We start from the raw sequence: 16664 nt of genomic DNA on the forward strand, positions 1-16664 counted from the left end.
TCAGATATCTTAATGCTCTCTAAAACAATTTTGTTGCAATACGATAACGGGAGATTATTATTTTTTTAAGTGACTCATTTCTTGGAAGATTCAACTGACCTGACAGTGGAAGTGTCAAATATTAAAATGACATCCATATATACTAATAAAATATTGTAAGAGTTAAATAAATAATAGACTCCACTTAAACAAATGGAACAAATGTAATATCAATAGAAACAATTTAAAACATGAAGTGAAATAAGAAAAAACTAACATTGTGATATGGATGTCTTTGTGTGTGAAATATGCCATTTTACTTTTATCTTGATTCTGTGATTTGTCTTTTGGAAAAAAGATCCTTTATATCTTCCCAAAACATCACACTAAAGGGTTTTAATGTCGAACACATTACAGCGGTACACTGTGTTGGTGACGTCACTTCCGTGATAAACATACGCAGTCAAACAGGGGAAAGCGTTTGCCAGTGCTTTTGTGATTATTACTGTTTTTGGAAGCGCGATAAAGGTGTGATTTTCAAAACGGATTAGCTCAGTAAACGAGCAAGGGCCGTGCGCATGTGACCGGAAGGACCGAAAGCGAAAGTTCGGCCATCAACTCCCAAAATGAGCGGAGACGCTCCCATCCACAGCTGGCCCGGGTCTTACTACGTGACCTCGCACAAGAGATGGGAAAACGGCACGCTGTCTTTGAGCAGAACCGCGGTGCGTTTCGTCTCGAACCAAACCAAGGAGACCCTCGCCAGCTTCCGCCTGTCTCGCATCACGGAGATCAAAATGGAATCGTCCAGTTTCATCTTCAGCACCCTGACTGTGCTGGAGGAAGGAAACATCAAGCACTGGTTCGGCTCTCTCAAGCCCAATCGGGTGGTGGTGTACAACGTGATGGAACACTTCTGGAGAGATCGCCTGCTGTCCCCTAATGGCTCGGATGCCAGAGCTGGGGCCCCAGGGACTGAGACCTCGAAGGGCCGCGAGCTCATCAACCTTGTCGCTGGGGCGCAGAGACGCCTGGAAGACACCGGGAGGGTCCTTAGCTACCAGGGAGAGCAGTTTGACAACATGATGCAAGGGCTGGAGAAGATGGACTCAGATCTTGGAGTGGCTGATAGGTAGGACTATCGTTTTCCTTTTATTTCAATGTTGCTGTGTTATCCAGAAGACCTTGTGCATCTTCTCGTCTTTTTTTGATTTCAGACTTTTGTCAGAGCTGGAGTCTCCTTCCTGGTGGCCTTTCAGTAAACTCCCATGGAAGATTCAACAGGACGCCAAGGCGGAGGATGCGGCCCGGGCTGCGGCCGCATCCAAAGCGTCCGCCCGGAGCAAAGTGATCACCAGCATCCCAGCCGTGGTGTCCAAAGACGGCGCCGGCGACCTGAAGCCTGGCTGCCTTCTGGTGCTGCCGTCCTCGCTGGAAGTGCGCGACGCCGGCTGCCGCCTTCTGCACCGCTTCGAGCGTGGCGATGTGGACGAGATCCGCGTACACAGCCCGTACGAGATCACGGTGGGACAACGCTTCATCGGCAGGCCCGACGTCCGCTGCCGGCTGCTCTCGGCCAAGATGCCGGAGGCGCTGGCCGTGCTGGAGATGCAGTACAAGAAGAAGGTGGAGTTCACCGCAGAGTACGCAGCTTTCCGCGTCACACCCGCTTCGTCGCCGTGTGACGCGGCCATTTTGCATGACGGTAAGGCACGTCATGGAAACTCAAGGACCATATAATAAGGCCTGTCATTATTGCATATTTTAAGTCTCTTGTTTTTCAATTAATTGGCTAAGCCATTTTCCCATATTGAAAGTCCATTGAAGGGGAGGTAAGTACTTTTTTATTTATTTTTTTACTCTCACAAACTCATTAAATTCCAAAGTCATATTTATCGTCCTTATAGAGTCCATACGTTCAATCCCAAGTATTTATTAAATATTTGGTTAAAAGGATATTCTGAAAATAGCTGGCATTGGTCCTCTTTTCGGATCATAGTTAGAGATGTGTTTCCAAAAATAAATCGTTAATTTGACAGGTAACGAGAGGTGGCACGCGACAGCCAGAGAATCGGGCTTTCAAAACTGAAATTGAATAACCTACTGCGCATAAACAATTGATTCAATATTTATTTTTGAAAGCATTTTTGCATGTTTGTTTTATTTAATATCTTGATTACCCCTCAAGTTCCTTCAAGTACCCCCAGGGGTATTCGTACCCCCACTTGAGAACCACTGTTCTAGAGCACAAAACATGGCCACCTCGAAGTCAATTCTCCATTTTGACCACTTAGTGGCAGTATAGCTCTGTCAGTAAACTAGAGAACACATCTGGAGAGCTCATTCGCTTCTCTCCTGACACAAACACAAGCATTCGTCTAATCCGGGCTTCACCTGTCCCACCTCAGGCTTGCTGCACGGGTGCCAGGAGACGGAGGTTCCTATGGAGGTCCCGGCCGGGGAGCTGTCCCAACTGCAGGTGCACGTCCTCCAGCCGGCCATGAGCCAGGCCGAAGCCCAGGAGCTCAAGCAGGTGACCTGCAAAAAAAAAAAAAAATCACCATTTTGTCATATTGTGACTTCTATCATAACTTGATCAAACGTGCATGTAGATGCTGCTTCAGATGAAGAGCCTCGCGCTGGAGGCTGAGACGGAGCTAGAACGTCAGGACGACGTGCTCAACGTCCTGACCAAGTCCACAGATCAAGCCTCCATGACCATCGGGAAACACACCTGCCGTATGAAGAGATTGCTGTAAACGCAAGAATCTGGACAGACAGGCGGCACATTCCATGCGGTAGGCCACTTCCAGAGACACGAAAGATTGACGAGAATCTGTTAGCACTTTGAGAAACTCTATCTTCTAGAGATGGAACTGTGTGTTCTTGGTTGTCTTAGTCAACTTTTTTCAGCATGAATGGGCCGTTAGGACTGTGAACACAAATAAATATTGCGTTATGCCACACACACAACAAATTGCTGAATAACTCGTGTAAGATAAGAGGCCAGTAAAAACTGTTTATTTATTTATTTAGTTATTTTAAATGTGGGATTAATAGTGAAAAATATTGCAATATTACATTGTGTAAACATATTTTTTAGTTTAGGTATTTTAGCAAGAAAAAATTAGTTGATGCACATCATGTGCTATTGCGGGCCAAATATTGATGCAGTAGGCCGACGCTGGCCCCCGGGCCTTGAGTTTGACACCGTCCGACACGTTTGGTCAAATTTGCAGTGGATCAAAAACGATTACGGTTACTATTTGTTTTAATAATAATCAATTTAAGATTGTTATCAACGTAATGGCGGTTTTACAATTGAACAAAATATACAGAGTAAAAATACGTGCTATTAAATGAAAATAACTGAGAAAAAAACTTACTTTATTATTAATATTTATTTTATTTTTATTATTATTTTTTAGTTTATTATTATTACTGTTTATAAAATAACGGTTACTATTTGTTTTAATAATAATCAATTTGATTAAAAAGTTATCAACGTAATGGCGGTTTTACAATTGAACAAAATATACCGAGTAAAAACATGTGCTGTTAAATGAAAATAACTGAGAAAAAAACTGACTTTAATATTTATATTTATTTTATTTTTTTATTATTTTTTAGTTTATTATTATTGTTTATAAAATAACAAAACACTTTTTTTTTCGCTATCTTTTTTTTTTGCAGAGGTGGGTTTACTGTAAAGCTAAGAAACGTTTATTCAGTTGAGTCCATTGAGACATGCACACTTTTTTCCACTATAGCTAGAATTGCAATATTGTTAATTTTGTGAAACAGGGTTGGCGAAGCTACAGTTTTTGGGCCGCATTTAATTGAGCCGCACAAGCTAGGCGTTTATCCTCGATACGCCAAGCATACTTGCACTTGGGGGCAAAAAGCATGCGCCACTGTCAAATGTGTAAAGGACCGACATGTATGTAGTAACGACGTAATTATTGTCTGTTGTCATTCCGAGCGTGTCTCTTCTGTTTCACGTCCGAGCTGTTGAATGCATGAACAACATGAACTGGCATTGTGACAACTCAACACTATTAATAGCTAATAATAATTCTAATTTAGATAAATACAGCCTTGTCGGCATCGTTGGTTGTAATCACTCCTGTTATTAAGTGATAGTGATGCCTCACCATGATAAATTCATTTTAAAATGTAAAAATAAATAAATGTGTGAATTGTAATAACATGCATTTGAAAAACAAAACAACTGTCCTGTTTTGAGCCTATCCTCACACTAAGAGATATTTTAGCTATGTTATACATTTTTTTTATTTTTAGTTTATTATTTGTTTTATTTATTATAAAAATTTGTAGTTTATTTTGTTTTTTCGTTTTTAGCTGTTTTACAATGTTTTTTTTGTTCATTTTAAGTTTATTTTTTAATTGTTTATTTATTATAAATATATAATTTATAGTTTTATTTTTTTTTCTATTTTAGCTATACTGTATTTTATAATTGTAATAACATCCATTTGAAAAACAAAACGACTGTCCTGTTTTGAGCCTATCCGAACACTAAAAGAGATATTTTAGCTATGTTATACAATTTTTTTTTCATTTTTAGTTTATTATTTATTTGTTTTATTTATTATAAATATTTAGTTTATTATTTTGTTTTTTCTTTTCTGTTTATTTTTATTTTTAATTTCTTTTTAATGTGTTTATTTATTATAAATATATCATTTATAGTGTATTATAATTTAGTTTTTTATTTTGTTTTTTTTTTCTATTTTAGCCATACTGTATTTTACAATTTCCCTGCCATCAGAAGAATATTTTATTCCATTACTGAAAGTCAATAAGAGGACGCCCTTAATGGTCGAGTCCCATGAGACAATTTTGAAAAGGCCGGGCAACTGCAAACGGATGCAATTACTTTCCTGCGGCCCCAGTTGAACAATTCTGGAAAGCTGGCCAGTCTGCTCCCAGTCAGTCATTCGGCGCGGATGCTCAGTTTTGACGTGGTGAAGTGGCGCGGGGCAAAGGCGCACACCGCATTCTCGTGTGAACTCCACACACACACAGACGCACGCGCGCGCGCCGGCGCGGTTTCCGTGCAGCCTTGCAGCGGCGGAGGCGGAGGCCTCGTCTTCACCGCAGACGCGCGAGAGCGGGCTTTCCCTTAGCGGATGCTATGGATACTCCTGGGGATCGGGCCGGCCTTGACGCCTTGTTTGCGGGCCGTGCGCGACTCCGCCGACGGCCGCTCGGTCAACAAAGAAGAAGGCGATTGTGGTCTGCGACGGCACACATGTGGCCGGCCTGGCATTCCGCAACACGGAGCCACGTGACTTTGAAGACAAACAACGTGGAAGGAAACATCCATGGGAATGATTTTCCCTCTCCGTCCAGTCGCTAGAGAGCCAATCTCAAAAAGTAGTCATATTACAAAATATTAGATGGATGCAGGAGGTTCGGGCAAGTGCTTTTCCTGGCCTGACATGCGACAAAAATATACTAACTTCATTCATATTGCTCTTTAAAACGGCCACCGCTGCATGCAAGGTGTCGTGTACGTGGTTAAACTGGTCATGTGATCATCAAATGAATCTAGTCTACAAAACAACAAATAATAGACAAGTACAATTATATAAAGTAAAAATCCTGCCTGAAATCCCAACAAGTGAAACCGTGTGGATGTGAAATATAAGCAAACGATCTCAGCAATCAAACTTTAGACGACCAGCAGAGATTAATAGCAAGTTCCGATTGGGTCCTAAATGTGACAACAATCTACCATATTCTTTCAGTGTTCAAAAAAGTGAATAATATGGGCGAAATACTGTGTATATAGTGTCCCACAACAAAATATTTATTTGTTAACTGGTCATGTGTCATATTGTTGAAATATATTGTTAATAGACTAATGTCTTAGATTAAACTAAATGATATTTAGGGTCGTATAACTGCCTGGTTTCAGCAACATCATGGCCTCAATGAAATTGAATGTATCTGCACGTTTAGAAATAAGAGCAGTATCAACACATTTTCAACATTACACTGACACACTCGGATTGTGAGAGTACTGCACCAACACAACAGTAACACGCACGAAACAGTTACATTTCTGGTTGCATTTACGCGTGGAGCGTGCCCACTGGTGGTGAGTAAAATAGCAGTAAAAACTCAAAACCAATACTTTAATAGTGCCTTCTTCAGACTCCTTTTGTTTACTGATAGATTGCCCCCTGGTGGCTGATAAAAAAAAACTGCCTGGACTATAAGCAGCACAGTTCAAAGCGTGAGAAAAAAGTAGCATCTTGTAGGCCCAAATTTACGGTATGTTTATTTTTGTACTGACTATATCCCTCATATGACAACAATCTCCCCTGTTCATCATATTTAATTTGAAATATTTCTATATACTGTGCAAATATCGGCAAATTGACATTTGACCTATAGTTAAAGCTTCTGGAATTCCTGGCCACGTCTCACGTAAGTTGTGTATAAAATATTTATACACATATCTAATTTTGCATGGAATTTTACACACATTTAATTTAAATGACATGCATAAAAGTAACTTCTAATCTGTTAATGATTTGACCATGTCCTGCCGCATTTTTGGCCTCTCCTCGCAAGCGCAGGTGTTGCCGGGCTTTCAGTTTGCTGAGGGAGTTTCTGGTTTCAGGAAATAGGATGATGATGGCCTGATGGTTTAATGTCAGAACTGGGAAAAAAAAAAAAAAAAAACTTCCCGGAACAAAGGTGCTGCAGTCCAAGCAGGGGATGCAGTATGCCGTATGCTATATGTTGTTTATACTGTACATTCATGTACACATAGACGTGCGAATTCTCTGTCCAATTTGGTTTAGTCCATGTCACTTCTTTAATTTAAGATAAGTATTTTTTTCTACATAATATCACTTTGTTCAATGAATGAAATATAACTGCAAATGGAAACTATGGCGCCCTTTTTTTCACGGTCCCAGGCGAGTTGAAGCCAATCCAGAACAATTTTGGCTAAAAGGCGAAAAACACCCCGGATTGACCGGCGACCAATCCTAGGATTTATCCAGAAAGGAATGACCGTTTATATTTATGCTGATATCCAAACTCCCACGAGAAACTCCCCTTCCCCAACCCGTGCCGCATCGTAACCCTCAGCTGGCCTTCTGACGGACAAATGCTGGATTTTGTATTTCAAAATCCTCTCGGAATCAGCTACTGTAATGACTTTGGACTGCGTGAACTTCCGAAAGAGGACAACAACAATCACACCAGGGTTTGTTGCTCCGGCATCCGGTGTGATTACAATTAAAGATGTGCCTTCTCAGCCCTCCCACCTCGCCCGATAAAAATAGTCTTTCTCGGTTAGTGTGCAAAGTAAATAAGCAGGCCACTGATCCGCGGGACGGGGATTCTTTAGGGTTCATTAAAAACAGATAACAGCGGGGGGATAACAGCGGGGGGATAGCGGGTTCCGCGTGGGCAACATGAAACACGGAAGTGGCGACTTAATCAACCTTTTTTTAATTTTTAAAAAAATTTTCTTCTTTTTTTAAGTCTAGCAAGCAAATTGTTTTTTGGCCCTATATATGTCAATCACAAAATTGCCATGGTAATTTATTCGTCAACTTTTTTTTTTAGTTGACATATAATCTCATTGTTTTTTTTGTCAATGTAACAAACTAAAAACAATAACACAAATAACACAAATATGGAATGTGTGATTGTACCACACATTCCAGATAATTGTAGCATCCATACATAGAAAATATATAAAATGACAGAGTTCACTAACACAAATAATATTAAATGTCCAGAATGATTTTTCCTTCATAAAACTATTGTTTTAAACTAACGTTTACATTTTATTTAAACGGGTTACTTTCTCGTTACGTCATACCGGAACTAGAACAACACCTGCTTCCGTGTTGACAAATGGTGGAAAAAGCCCGAGTGGACACTACAGTCGACGTATTCCCAATGTGAAACAGCGAGGTATGTTTTGCCAATTGATTTTCTGTTTTAAAAAACACACGCCCCAAAAAAAAAACAAAAACTCGCATTCAACAATAAATAATGTCGCAGAGAAGCAAAAGAAAGTGATTACTGTACTGCTCACGCAGGTGACTGGAGATGCATTCAATGACCAGACACACGGTAGGACATCTCAGGTCTCAATAGAAATACTAATTCAATGCACCAAACAGTGAAGACTAGCCCGTGAACATGTGGCAGGGTGTTATTATTAATTGAACATACCAAAATCAAACTAGCCACATGTTTGCTAAAGTTGCTGGGGAAATGGACACAAATTTTACAACACTGGCACAACGACGGGACGAAGCAAAAAATGTATATTTGTGAGTGCATTGACCAGTTAAGTGCAGTTGAACTGAACTGTCGTTCAACTTAGCATTAGCTAAAATAATAAAGCAACTAAATTTGATATTAATACTTATTTGTGAGGAATAATTGAATCTTATGAAAAAAATATGTAAAAAATGAGTCAGTCAAGATTGCAAAAGGAAGTAGAGACATGCTCAAACTGCTCGTAGGTTTTTTCATTGAGAATTTATTTCCATAATTCCACGTTTTGTTTTGTTTTTTACTGGGGGGGGGGGGGCAACACCTATTTTGTGGAAACTCCTTTTGCAATCCCAGATGCTCCGAAACTGTATAGAGAAGCTGCCAGCGAGTATGTAATTGGAGAAGATGGAATGGCGTACGCGCACGTACACAGAGAAATGGAACGTAGCCTGGTGATGTATGAAAAAAAAAAAAAAGATTACCAGATGTTTACCCAGCCCGACCATATGCGGCCCGGTTGCTGGAGGTTTGCGTTGAACCTTTGACCATGCGACCACCAAGGCCAACAAACAACGGCGCGTTCCCGCAAACAGGAAACGGAGCGTCCCTCAATCAGGAATCCTCGTTTTAGCGCTGGAAAGCGGGCCTGGTTCCAATTAAAGCGCCGAATATCAAAGACAATGACTTCCATTTTTAATGTGCATGCAGCATTCTTTAGTCGTTCCCCTGGTTTATTTGGACGGCAAATTTGTGGGTGGAGCCCTGGACTAATTGGTATGGGAAACTTGCACCTGTGGTCGACCGATGTTTTGAAAGTCCGGAGCGCCGAAATATTTGGAAGCGGCGGCCCGGCTTTTTGTGTGAAAAACAATTCCAGACGGCATGTGATGTGGAAGATTTTCTGGAACAATACAGCGACGCAGCGGTTAGGAGTTTTCCGAGATTTGATTTCAAAGCGAGGCCCATATAATTTGTCATTCATCGTGAAGCCTTTGAACCATGTACTTGCTCTCACACGAGCGGCCTTAAAGACTTCATGGTGGTGCCACCAGTTGCTGAAATGCAGTCATGTCTGCTCCATAATAGATGATGTCATGCTTTCATAAGACCTCCCAACATTTCTGATTGCTTTATTAAACATATAAACTGTTAATAATGGTAGTTTTTATACATCAGTCAAACTTTGTTTGTTTTAACTGCATCCTCTCTCCCACTTAAACATGGTGGACCTCAGGGGTCAATTCTCGAGCTTCACTAATTTGTATTTCTCCAAAGAAGGGTTAACATTGATATATGTATTTTTTTTAATTCTTAACTGATTTTTAAAAATGTGAGAGACCCGAAATACAACAATGGGAACAAAAATCAGCAAGTGCGTACCAGCTTCTCTTAATTGTGTGCTTGGTTTACGCCAGATGGCTAACATCACGCCATGCAACCTGATTCCAATCAGATGAGCTGTAGTACCAAGACTGTCCTGTGAGGGGCAGCATGGTGCCACAGGGCTTCCAGACATCAGGAATATACAAAGAAGAAAGAGTTGATAGCAGAACAACACTAAGCTAGGCTAACTGTTTGCTATCTAGCGTGCCATTTTGACCTGTTAACCAAAACGCTCAAATAGTTGTAATAGGCTAATATTGTTTGTTTTAAATCACAATCACAGAGCCGTGACTCTGTCTAATTTGCGTTGGAATGTTATGTAAAATAATATATATGCTTTTGCTAGCTCAAATGCTAGAATAAGGTCTAGTTACCACAGTTGGTGCTAAGCTAACATGGCCAATGGCGCTAATTTTTGTTGGAATGTTATGTAAAATAATATATATGCCCTTGCTAGCTCAAATGCAAGAATTAGGTCTAGTTACTACAGTTGGTGCTAAGCTAACATGGCCAGTGGCGCGGTCCTGGTTGCAGTGTTTGTGTAGTGTAATCGTCATGTAAGCTTGACAGACTTAGCAACAGTAACTTTGCTCCTATCCTTTAGCCACAAAGTGTATGAATAATTAAAATTATTACGCAGCTGCACATAACTCAGACTGTTTTTCTTACATTAACTAATACAACATTCTGGATAACCTTTACAGCTTAATGAGCCAAAGTCTGAGGTCATTAACTATGGACGTTTAACCCAGAGATTTTTTTTTTTTATGCATTCAGCAATCCTCTCCAGTTTGGCTTCTTTCAAATGAAGGCCAATAGGGAAAAAAGTAATATATTTCTTATCTCAATGAGGCCTTGAGAAGTCTTTCATCTTGCAGCCTTCTCATTGTTCCCTTTGCATGCTCACAGCCGTGTTTTCACTCCCATACATGCAGCTGCGCAACTCCCAGCCCAATAACAAACGTAGCAAGTACTTAATTAATCACGTTTATTTGACATACACGCCATTTATCAGCTCGTTCGTCTTTGTAATGTGTGGCTTTATCGCGAACGTTTGAGCTATGTTTAGGCTTGAAGCGCTTTGATATGTAACATTATTGTATCTTTTTCCGTCACTATTCTTACCACGTCGTATAGTGTACGATTCTAATTATTTACTATTCATTACTGTATATTGTTATCAAAGTCCATTGCTAACCATAATGAGTTTTTGAGGATTGTGGAGGGAAAAAGAGGCATATTTACTGACAAATGATCGTACACGTTCCTTCTATCAAATAGGTCCCTGTAGAAAGACGGTATTTATAATAAAAAGTTCCACGGGTGTGCTCCTAAATACGCAGTTTTGCCACTTCGGCATTTGCTCCAGTAAAACGTAACTTATAAATGAAACGTCTCTAAATCCCTCTACCTTAGTAAGGAACCACAATGAAACGACGTGGATAAGGTTGGAGTGTATTTACTCTTGCACGGGCAGAATTTCTTTTGTTGTCATAAGCTTTTGTTAAGGGGCTTGTGAGAGTGCAGAATAAGTAACGAATGCTTTGAAATACATCAATGAAAGAAAATAACACTTGGGGTGTAGCATAGTAAAAAGTTGACTTTTCATGATAGGGGCCCTTTAATTCTGTATCTATGATATTTTGTTTTTATTCATGTACACTTGCCACATCCATTGACTACATACAGCATATGTGGGGAAAGATCCATAATGACATTTCCTCCTGTCAAGACAAGGGGGGGTGACGGGATGGCCGAACCTATACGTATACACTATAGGTTTTTATATACATGTTCGTTTACATGTACACGACCTAGTGCGTCACTCACCCCTTCTGTGGTATTTCATGGACGAGGGGCGCAAAGTGAATTTGCAGTTCTATCATTAGTGGTAGGCTTTGATGGTCAAATTACAGAGCACGGTCATTAAGGCGCTGCTCACATCTGCAGGCAGGAGCGTGCCATGAGGGTCCCCATTTCATTGTATGGCCAACTAGTCACTCCACAGGTTATTTAGGACTAGAATGAACAATTTCTGCACTCATGCTAATTCTTTTTTCTGTTTTTGTACTTACACTTAAAAGTTAACACCATGTCTGTGGTTCTACACTAAAACTACAGTAATATAAGTGTAACACGAAAACAAATTTTCCCACAAATTATCCCACATCTGAGGGAATGCAGCGATGAGAGTGCAATTACCAATCATGTCCACTAGCTGGCATTATCATGCTTTACCTTACACTCATGATGAACGTCAATTCTCATTTATAACTGCCTGCCCTACAACTATAGAAGACGGTTTTATTGACATTTGTCTAAATTTCACCTGTAGCATACACTACAAGTAAACAAAGTATTGCTGAGGTTGAATTTACAAAAAAAAAAAGAAATCTTTAATTAGAGAGTTAAAAAACATGCAATTTCTGGCCAAGAACCAATTAGAGAAAGAATGCAAATTTGGGTGCTGGCCATTGGTTGCTTGAAAGTGTGACGGCTAGATAAATAAATACATATGAACTGAATATATGAATGTAATGTCAATACATTCAAACTTATTTACAAGTACAATCACGCGTATTTTCGAATATTATTAATCATACTTTCAAATACGTTCGAACATATTTGCAAATGTGTTCGAATGTACCTGTAAATATTGTATGTTTTTCCCAGAACGCTACAATGTGTGCCCCTCAACACCCCATTGCATTATGGGAACAAATGCTTTGTGTTTAGTATTCAACCAACAAGTACGTTTGGACATATTTGTAAATACATCTGACCATACTTGTGAAAACATTCAAACTTTCTTGTGAATCTGTTCGAATGTACTTGTAAATACATTTAAATGTAGTAGTAAATAAACCACTTTGGCAGACAAAAATGTTTACTCCACTCCAAGATTTTTTTTTTTTTTAAATCAAAGTTGTTGTAATCTTCTGGGGACACTTGTCAAGCAACGTAACGACCCGTCCGTCCCTAACTCTGAGAATCAAAGCAAGGCACTATTAGTTTTGAATGCCGTCCAGTTATGCGTGAGCTGAAATGAGGAAACGTTCTCTCTCTGCATGCTACCGTCAGGCACAGTAGGGAAGCGGAGCGTGGTAACTTGTTATTTTAATGATGTCCTCCTTCGTTCATGTGATGGATGTGGGCCACACAAGTGGATATGCAGTACATGTGGCTCCGCGCCGGCCAACATCATCTTCGGATCGTTTGTCCGTTCTTTCGCCCGCATGGAGACTTGTAAGGACTCTTGCTTCCATTTTCCGTTTACATACCATACAGATAGAAATACAAATGCTAGTATAATAATTATATTGTCAGTTTATCTATATTATTCCCGACATCTAATAAGAGGATAGTGACTTGTATTGTCTTTGTGATATCAAACAATTACGACGAGATGCGTTTTATACTTCCTACTTCATTTTGAACATATTAACCTCACTGCACTGCAATATATACTGACAATTTCTTTTACTTGCTTCTGTTTTGTTCTCAAATTTGAAAATGTGTTTATATGTTCAATAAATTAATAAATCGAATCACAAATCGCCCAATGTAGTGAATCTATCTTCTATAAACACTATTGTGTATCTGACATGTATTTATATATATATATATATATATATATATATATATATATATATATATATATATATATATATATATATATATATATATATATATATATATATATATATATATATATATATATATATATATATATATATATATCCACTGTTGGACAAATAAAGAATTCTCTTACTCTTAAAGTACTGATTCAATGTCCGATAATGACTTTTTTTTGCCTAGTAGGAAAAAAGTGAGGAAATATGTATTTTTCTTTCAGATGAAGCACTAATTTTAGAAAATAGTGTATTTTAGCTGTATTTATGTTATTTGTTAGCTTGTTTTTACACCTATCAGTGCTTCTCAATTATATTTTGCCAAGCCGCCCCCCTTAGGAAAGAGAAAAATTTTATCACCCCCCCACTCGACGCGCAGATTATATATAGCATTATCTATAAAATTTTATAAGTATACCTTAACTGGTATCCTTTTAACATTGACAAAAGTAAAAAAAAAAGTCTTAACTTCCAACAACTGTTCATTATTTTTTACAGCGTTTATACAGGTTACAGCTTAGTCTAAAACTGAAAAAAAAAACAAGTGCATGAAAGTGCCTGATACTTTAAAAAAATGAAAATTCTTATTATATTGCAATTACACACGACAAAAACAAATCCTTTTAAAGCAAAAAAGAAAAAAAAAAGTTACTTAAAACAAGGCCTGTAATGGCTAATAAAAGTGACAATTTGATCCAGCACGGAACTAATTCACGCTTACATTATTCTCCACGGAAAATATTTTCCACTGGGCACATTGTGGAATAAGGTATGGTTTCACATTGTACATAAATTCTATCTTTTAAATTAGCCTCTTGGCTGCGGCTAACGGAGCTAATTTGTTATCCTGCGAAAATGAGAAAGCGCGTCTCTGGTGGCGACTCTCCTAACTTTATAGCTCGCAGATGTTTCCGTCTTTCGTAATCAACCGATTTGACACGTTGACCTCCGGTGCACTTTTGTTGATATTTAGCTCATAAGGATTCCTCATCACGCCAACGGGCCGCTTTTCGATAGCCGCGCTCCGTTGACGTCAGGGCTAACGTGGCGTGTCTGCTCATTAATATTATTTTACACTCGGCAGACTTTCCCTTTTCTTTTGACGTTTAGCTCGGTCCTTCCACGGCGGCAAAACAATCAGCAGCCCCCGCTTTGTAATTAGATTCTCTGCAGGGACTCGCTGGGTTACGGAACGCCATACGAGAGCGGTCATGACATGACTTGGACAAATATACGCTGGATGTCAATGACACCATGACTCCTAGCCCTTAACAGTAAATCCGGGAGAAAATAAGTGGCGGGTAATTTCCTTTGAGATGCGTAAATGAGTCAAATGTGCGATGCGCCCTTGAATCTGGGATTCGTATTCGGCATGACGAACGAATCGATCCCCCGAAAAGACGGTAAGTCATGTTTCCCGTGTCTCCGCCTGACGCTGTGCAGAGCTGCATGCGTGCTTAATTGGTCAGGCGGCGGATGAATGACCTTGAGTTTACATGGAGACGCTGGGGAGACCTTGGAGACGGAGGTCTTCGTGTGATTGGACTCTAATACGCGACCGCGCTTTGTTATTGTCTTTGGGAATCACTTCCGCGGTTGATCGAATGAAGCTTTGGCCGAGTTGACGTTCGCATCGGAATATCGCCATTATGTTATCGATGGTTACCGTATTTTCCGCACCTAAAAGCCTTATTTTTTTTTAAAAAGTTGATGGTGCGCCTTATAATCGGGTGCGCCTTATATATGGATCAATATTGAGATTGGGAATGAAGTGATAAAGTAAGCTTTACCTGTTTCTTTTGTTTGTTTACAGTTGAACAAGGTTGCTCATATTGACATTGAGTTACGCTATTGAGAGTCATTATTTGAGTTATTGTTATTTGAGTATTACTATATTGTGATTGAAAAAGTTCTAAAATGTCATTAATTGAGGGTGCGCTTTATAATCAGTGTGCCTTATATATGGAAAAAGTTTTAAAATATGTCATTAATTCAGGGTGCGCCTTATAGTGCGGAAAATACGGTAATCCACAAAGTTGAAAATCGATAACTGAGCTTCTTTGTTGGTCAAGATTAGGAGTGAAAGCGAGTTCTCAAGTTATTTGAGTACCCAGGTAAAAATATGCGTGTGATGTTTTTTTTTACCGTACACTGTCAGCAAATAGTCAAGCTAACCACTGCGACAAATGTTCATGCTAAGTATGACGGGAAAAATGCAGTAAGACTTTCAAAATATACCTTCCTAAATAATATCTGGACAGCAACACCTTGCTACACTTTCCTTTTGAAGACGACCCCAAGCAGTGTAATCAGTGTAATAGCTAATTGTGATATTTAAAGGGACACTGTGTAAAATTTAGGCCGTTTTACATTAAAAAGGAGAAATTAAATGATTATGAATTTCAAAAACTTGCAAATAAATGTGTTCTAACAACCAAAAGTATGTTTTAATTGTAATTGTGGCTCTATTTATCATTAAGGGGGTGGCAATTCTCCGGATGCTGCCATGTTTGTTATAGCTATGGACAATGGTAAATGCAGCACCTCCTGCTGTTTGTAATGAAAAATGGTCGAAGAGACAGTGTCCCTTTAAAGATGACTAAAAAACCTTAATTACCCACCCATTTTATTTTGTTTAGTTTTCCTTGCACTTCACAGTACTCCTTGAAAAGAACCACATATTTTGATAGGGGCATTGTCCTTTCATTCAATGTATGTATTTATTTATTCTTAGTTCATCCTATTATGTGTTCTATACAAAATATATATTTTATGGAAAAATGAAAAATAAGGAATATTTCTATTAATTTCATGCGATTTAAGGAAAAATGCGTTCGTGTGATATATAGAGGACAAAAAAAATTAGTTATTTATGTTTGTTTGTTTTTTTCAACAAAATATTTCGGGTTGACTGCCACTTTTTGCGGGGAATCGGGACCAGGCCAGCGCACAAATAATCTATATATAATTGACACCCAATTATTTCTAAGTTATATACCACGATTTTAGCTGTCTGGCACACTTGAGAAGAAATTTTGCTCTATGTGGCCCCTGAACTAAAATGAGTTTGACCTCCCTGGTTGAGAGTTTGATTAGGGTTAGGGTTATGATTGGTCGCTTGGTTAAGGTTATGGTTAGCTACTTGACTCCGCCCTTATACCATCCGCTGGTCTAGACTTCCTTTCAAATCCGAACAGGATGAAAGAATAAGCGGAAGTCAATAACCTTGACGATCAGAATCCGCACCCCTTGTTTCCTCACGCGCATCCCTCGTAGATGTATCTCACCCATCTCCTTCCGTGGGTAATATCCAACCATGGGTGGAGGAGGCGTAAGCACGGGGAGCTCCGCTCCCGGCCGACCGGCGGCGGCGAGGAATGCGGATCGGGC

General features: G+C 39.3%; 1 protein-coding gene across 1 annotated transcript; it reads left to right on the plus strand.

Moving 5' to 3' along the window:
* Positions 1 to 416: 416 nt before the first annotated feature.
* Positions 417 to 4191, plus strand: snap47 (synaptosome associated protein 47). The gene is made up of 4 exons (XM_088430527.1): positions 417 to 1111; positions 1197 to 1684; positions 2388 to 2512; positions 2592 to 4191. Exons 1-4 carry the CDS (start codon positions 606 to 608, stop codon positions 2736 to 2738), a joined length of 1266 nt encoding a protein of 421 aa, XP_088286653.1. The 5' UTR covers positions 417 to 605; the 3' UTR covers positions 2739 to 4191.
* The last annotated feature ends 12473 nt before the right edge of the window (positions 4192 to 16664 follow it).

This window comes from Hippichthys cyanospilos, chromosome 12 (assembly GCF_059441005.1).
Source record: "Hippichthys cyanospilos isolate Australia breed blue-spotted pipefish chromosome 12, RoL_Hcya_1.0, whole genome shotgun sequence".
Taxonomy (NCBI): Eukaryota; Metazoa; Chordata; class Actinopteri; order Syngnathiformes; family Syngnathidae; genus Hippichthys; species Hippichthys cyanospilos.

What these genes read in the sequence shown, in the direction of transcription:
- snap47 (XM_088430527.1), top strand. Translation starts at nt 606, where the DNA reads ATGAGCGGAGACGCTCCCATCCACAGCTGGCCCGGGTCTTACTACGTG. An exon ending in GATCTTGGAGTGGCTGATAG is followed by an intron (nt 1,112 to 1,196) that starts GTAGGACTATCG and finishes TTTTGATTTCAG; the next exon opens with ACTTTTGTCAGAGCTGGAGT. An exon ending in AAGCCCAGGAGCTCAAGCAG is followed by an intron (nt 2,513 to 2,591) that starts GTGACCTGCAAA and finishes ACGTGCATGTAG; the next exon opens with ATGCTGCTTCAGATGAAGAG.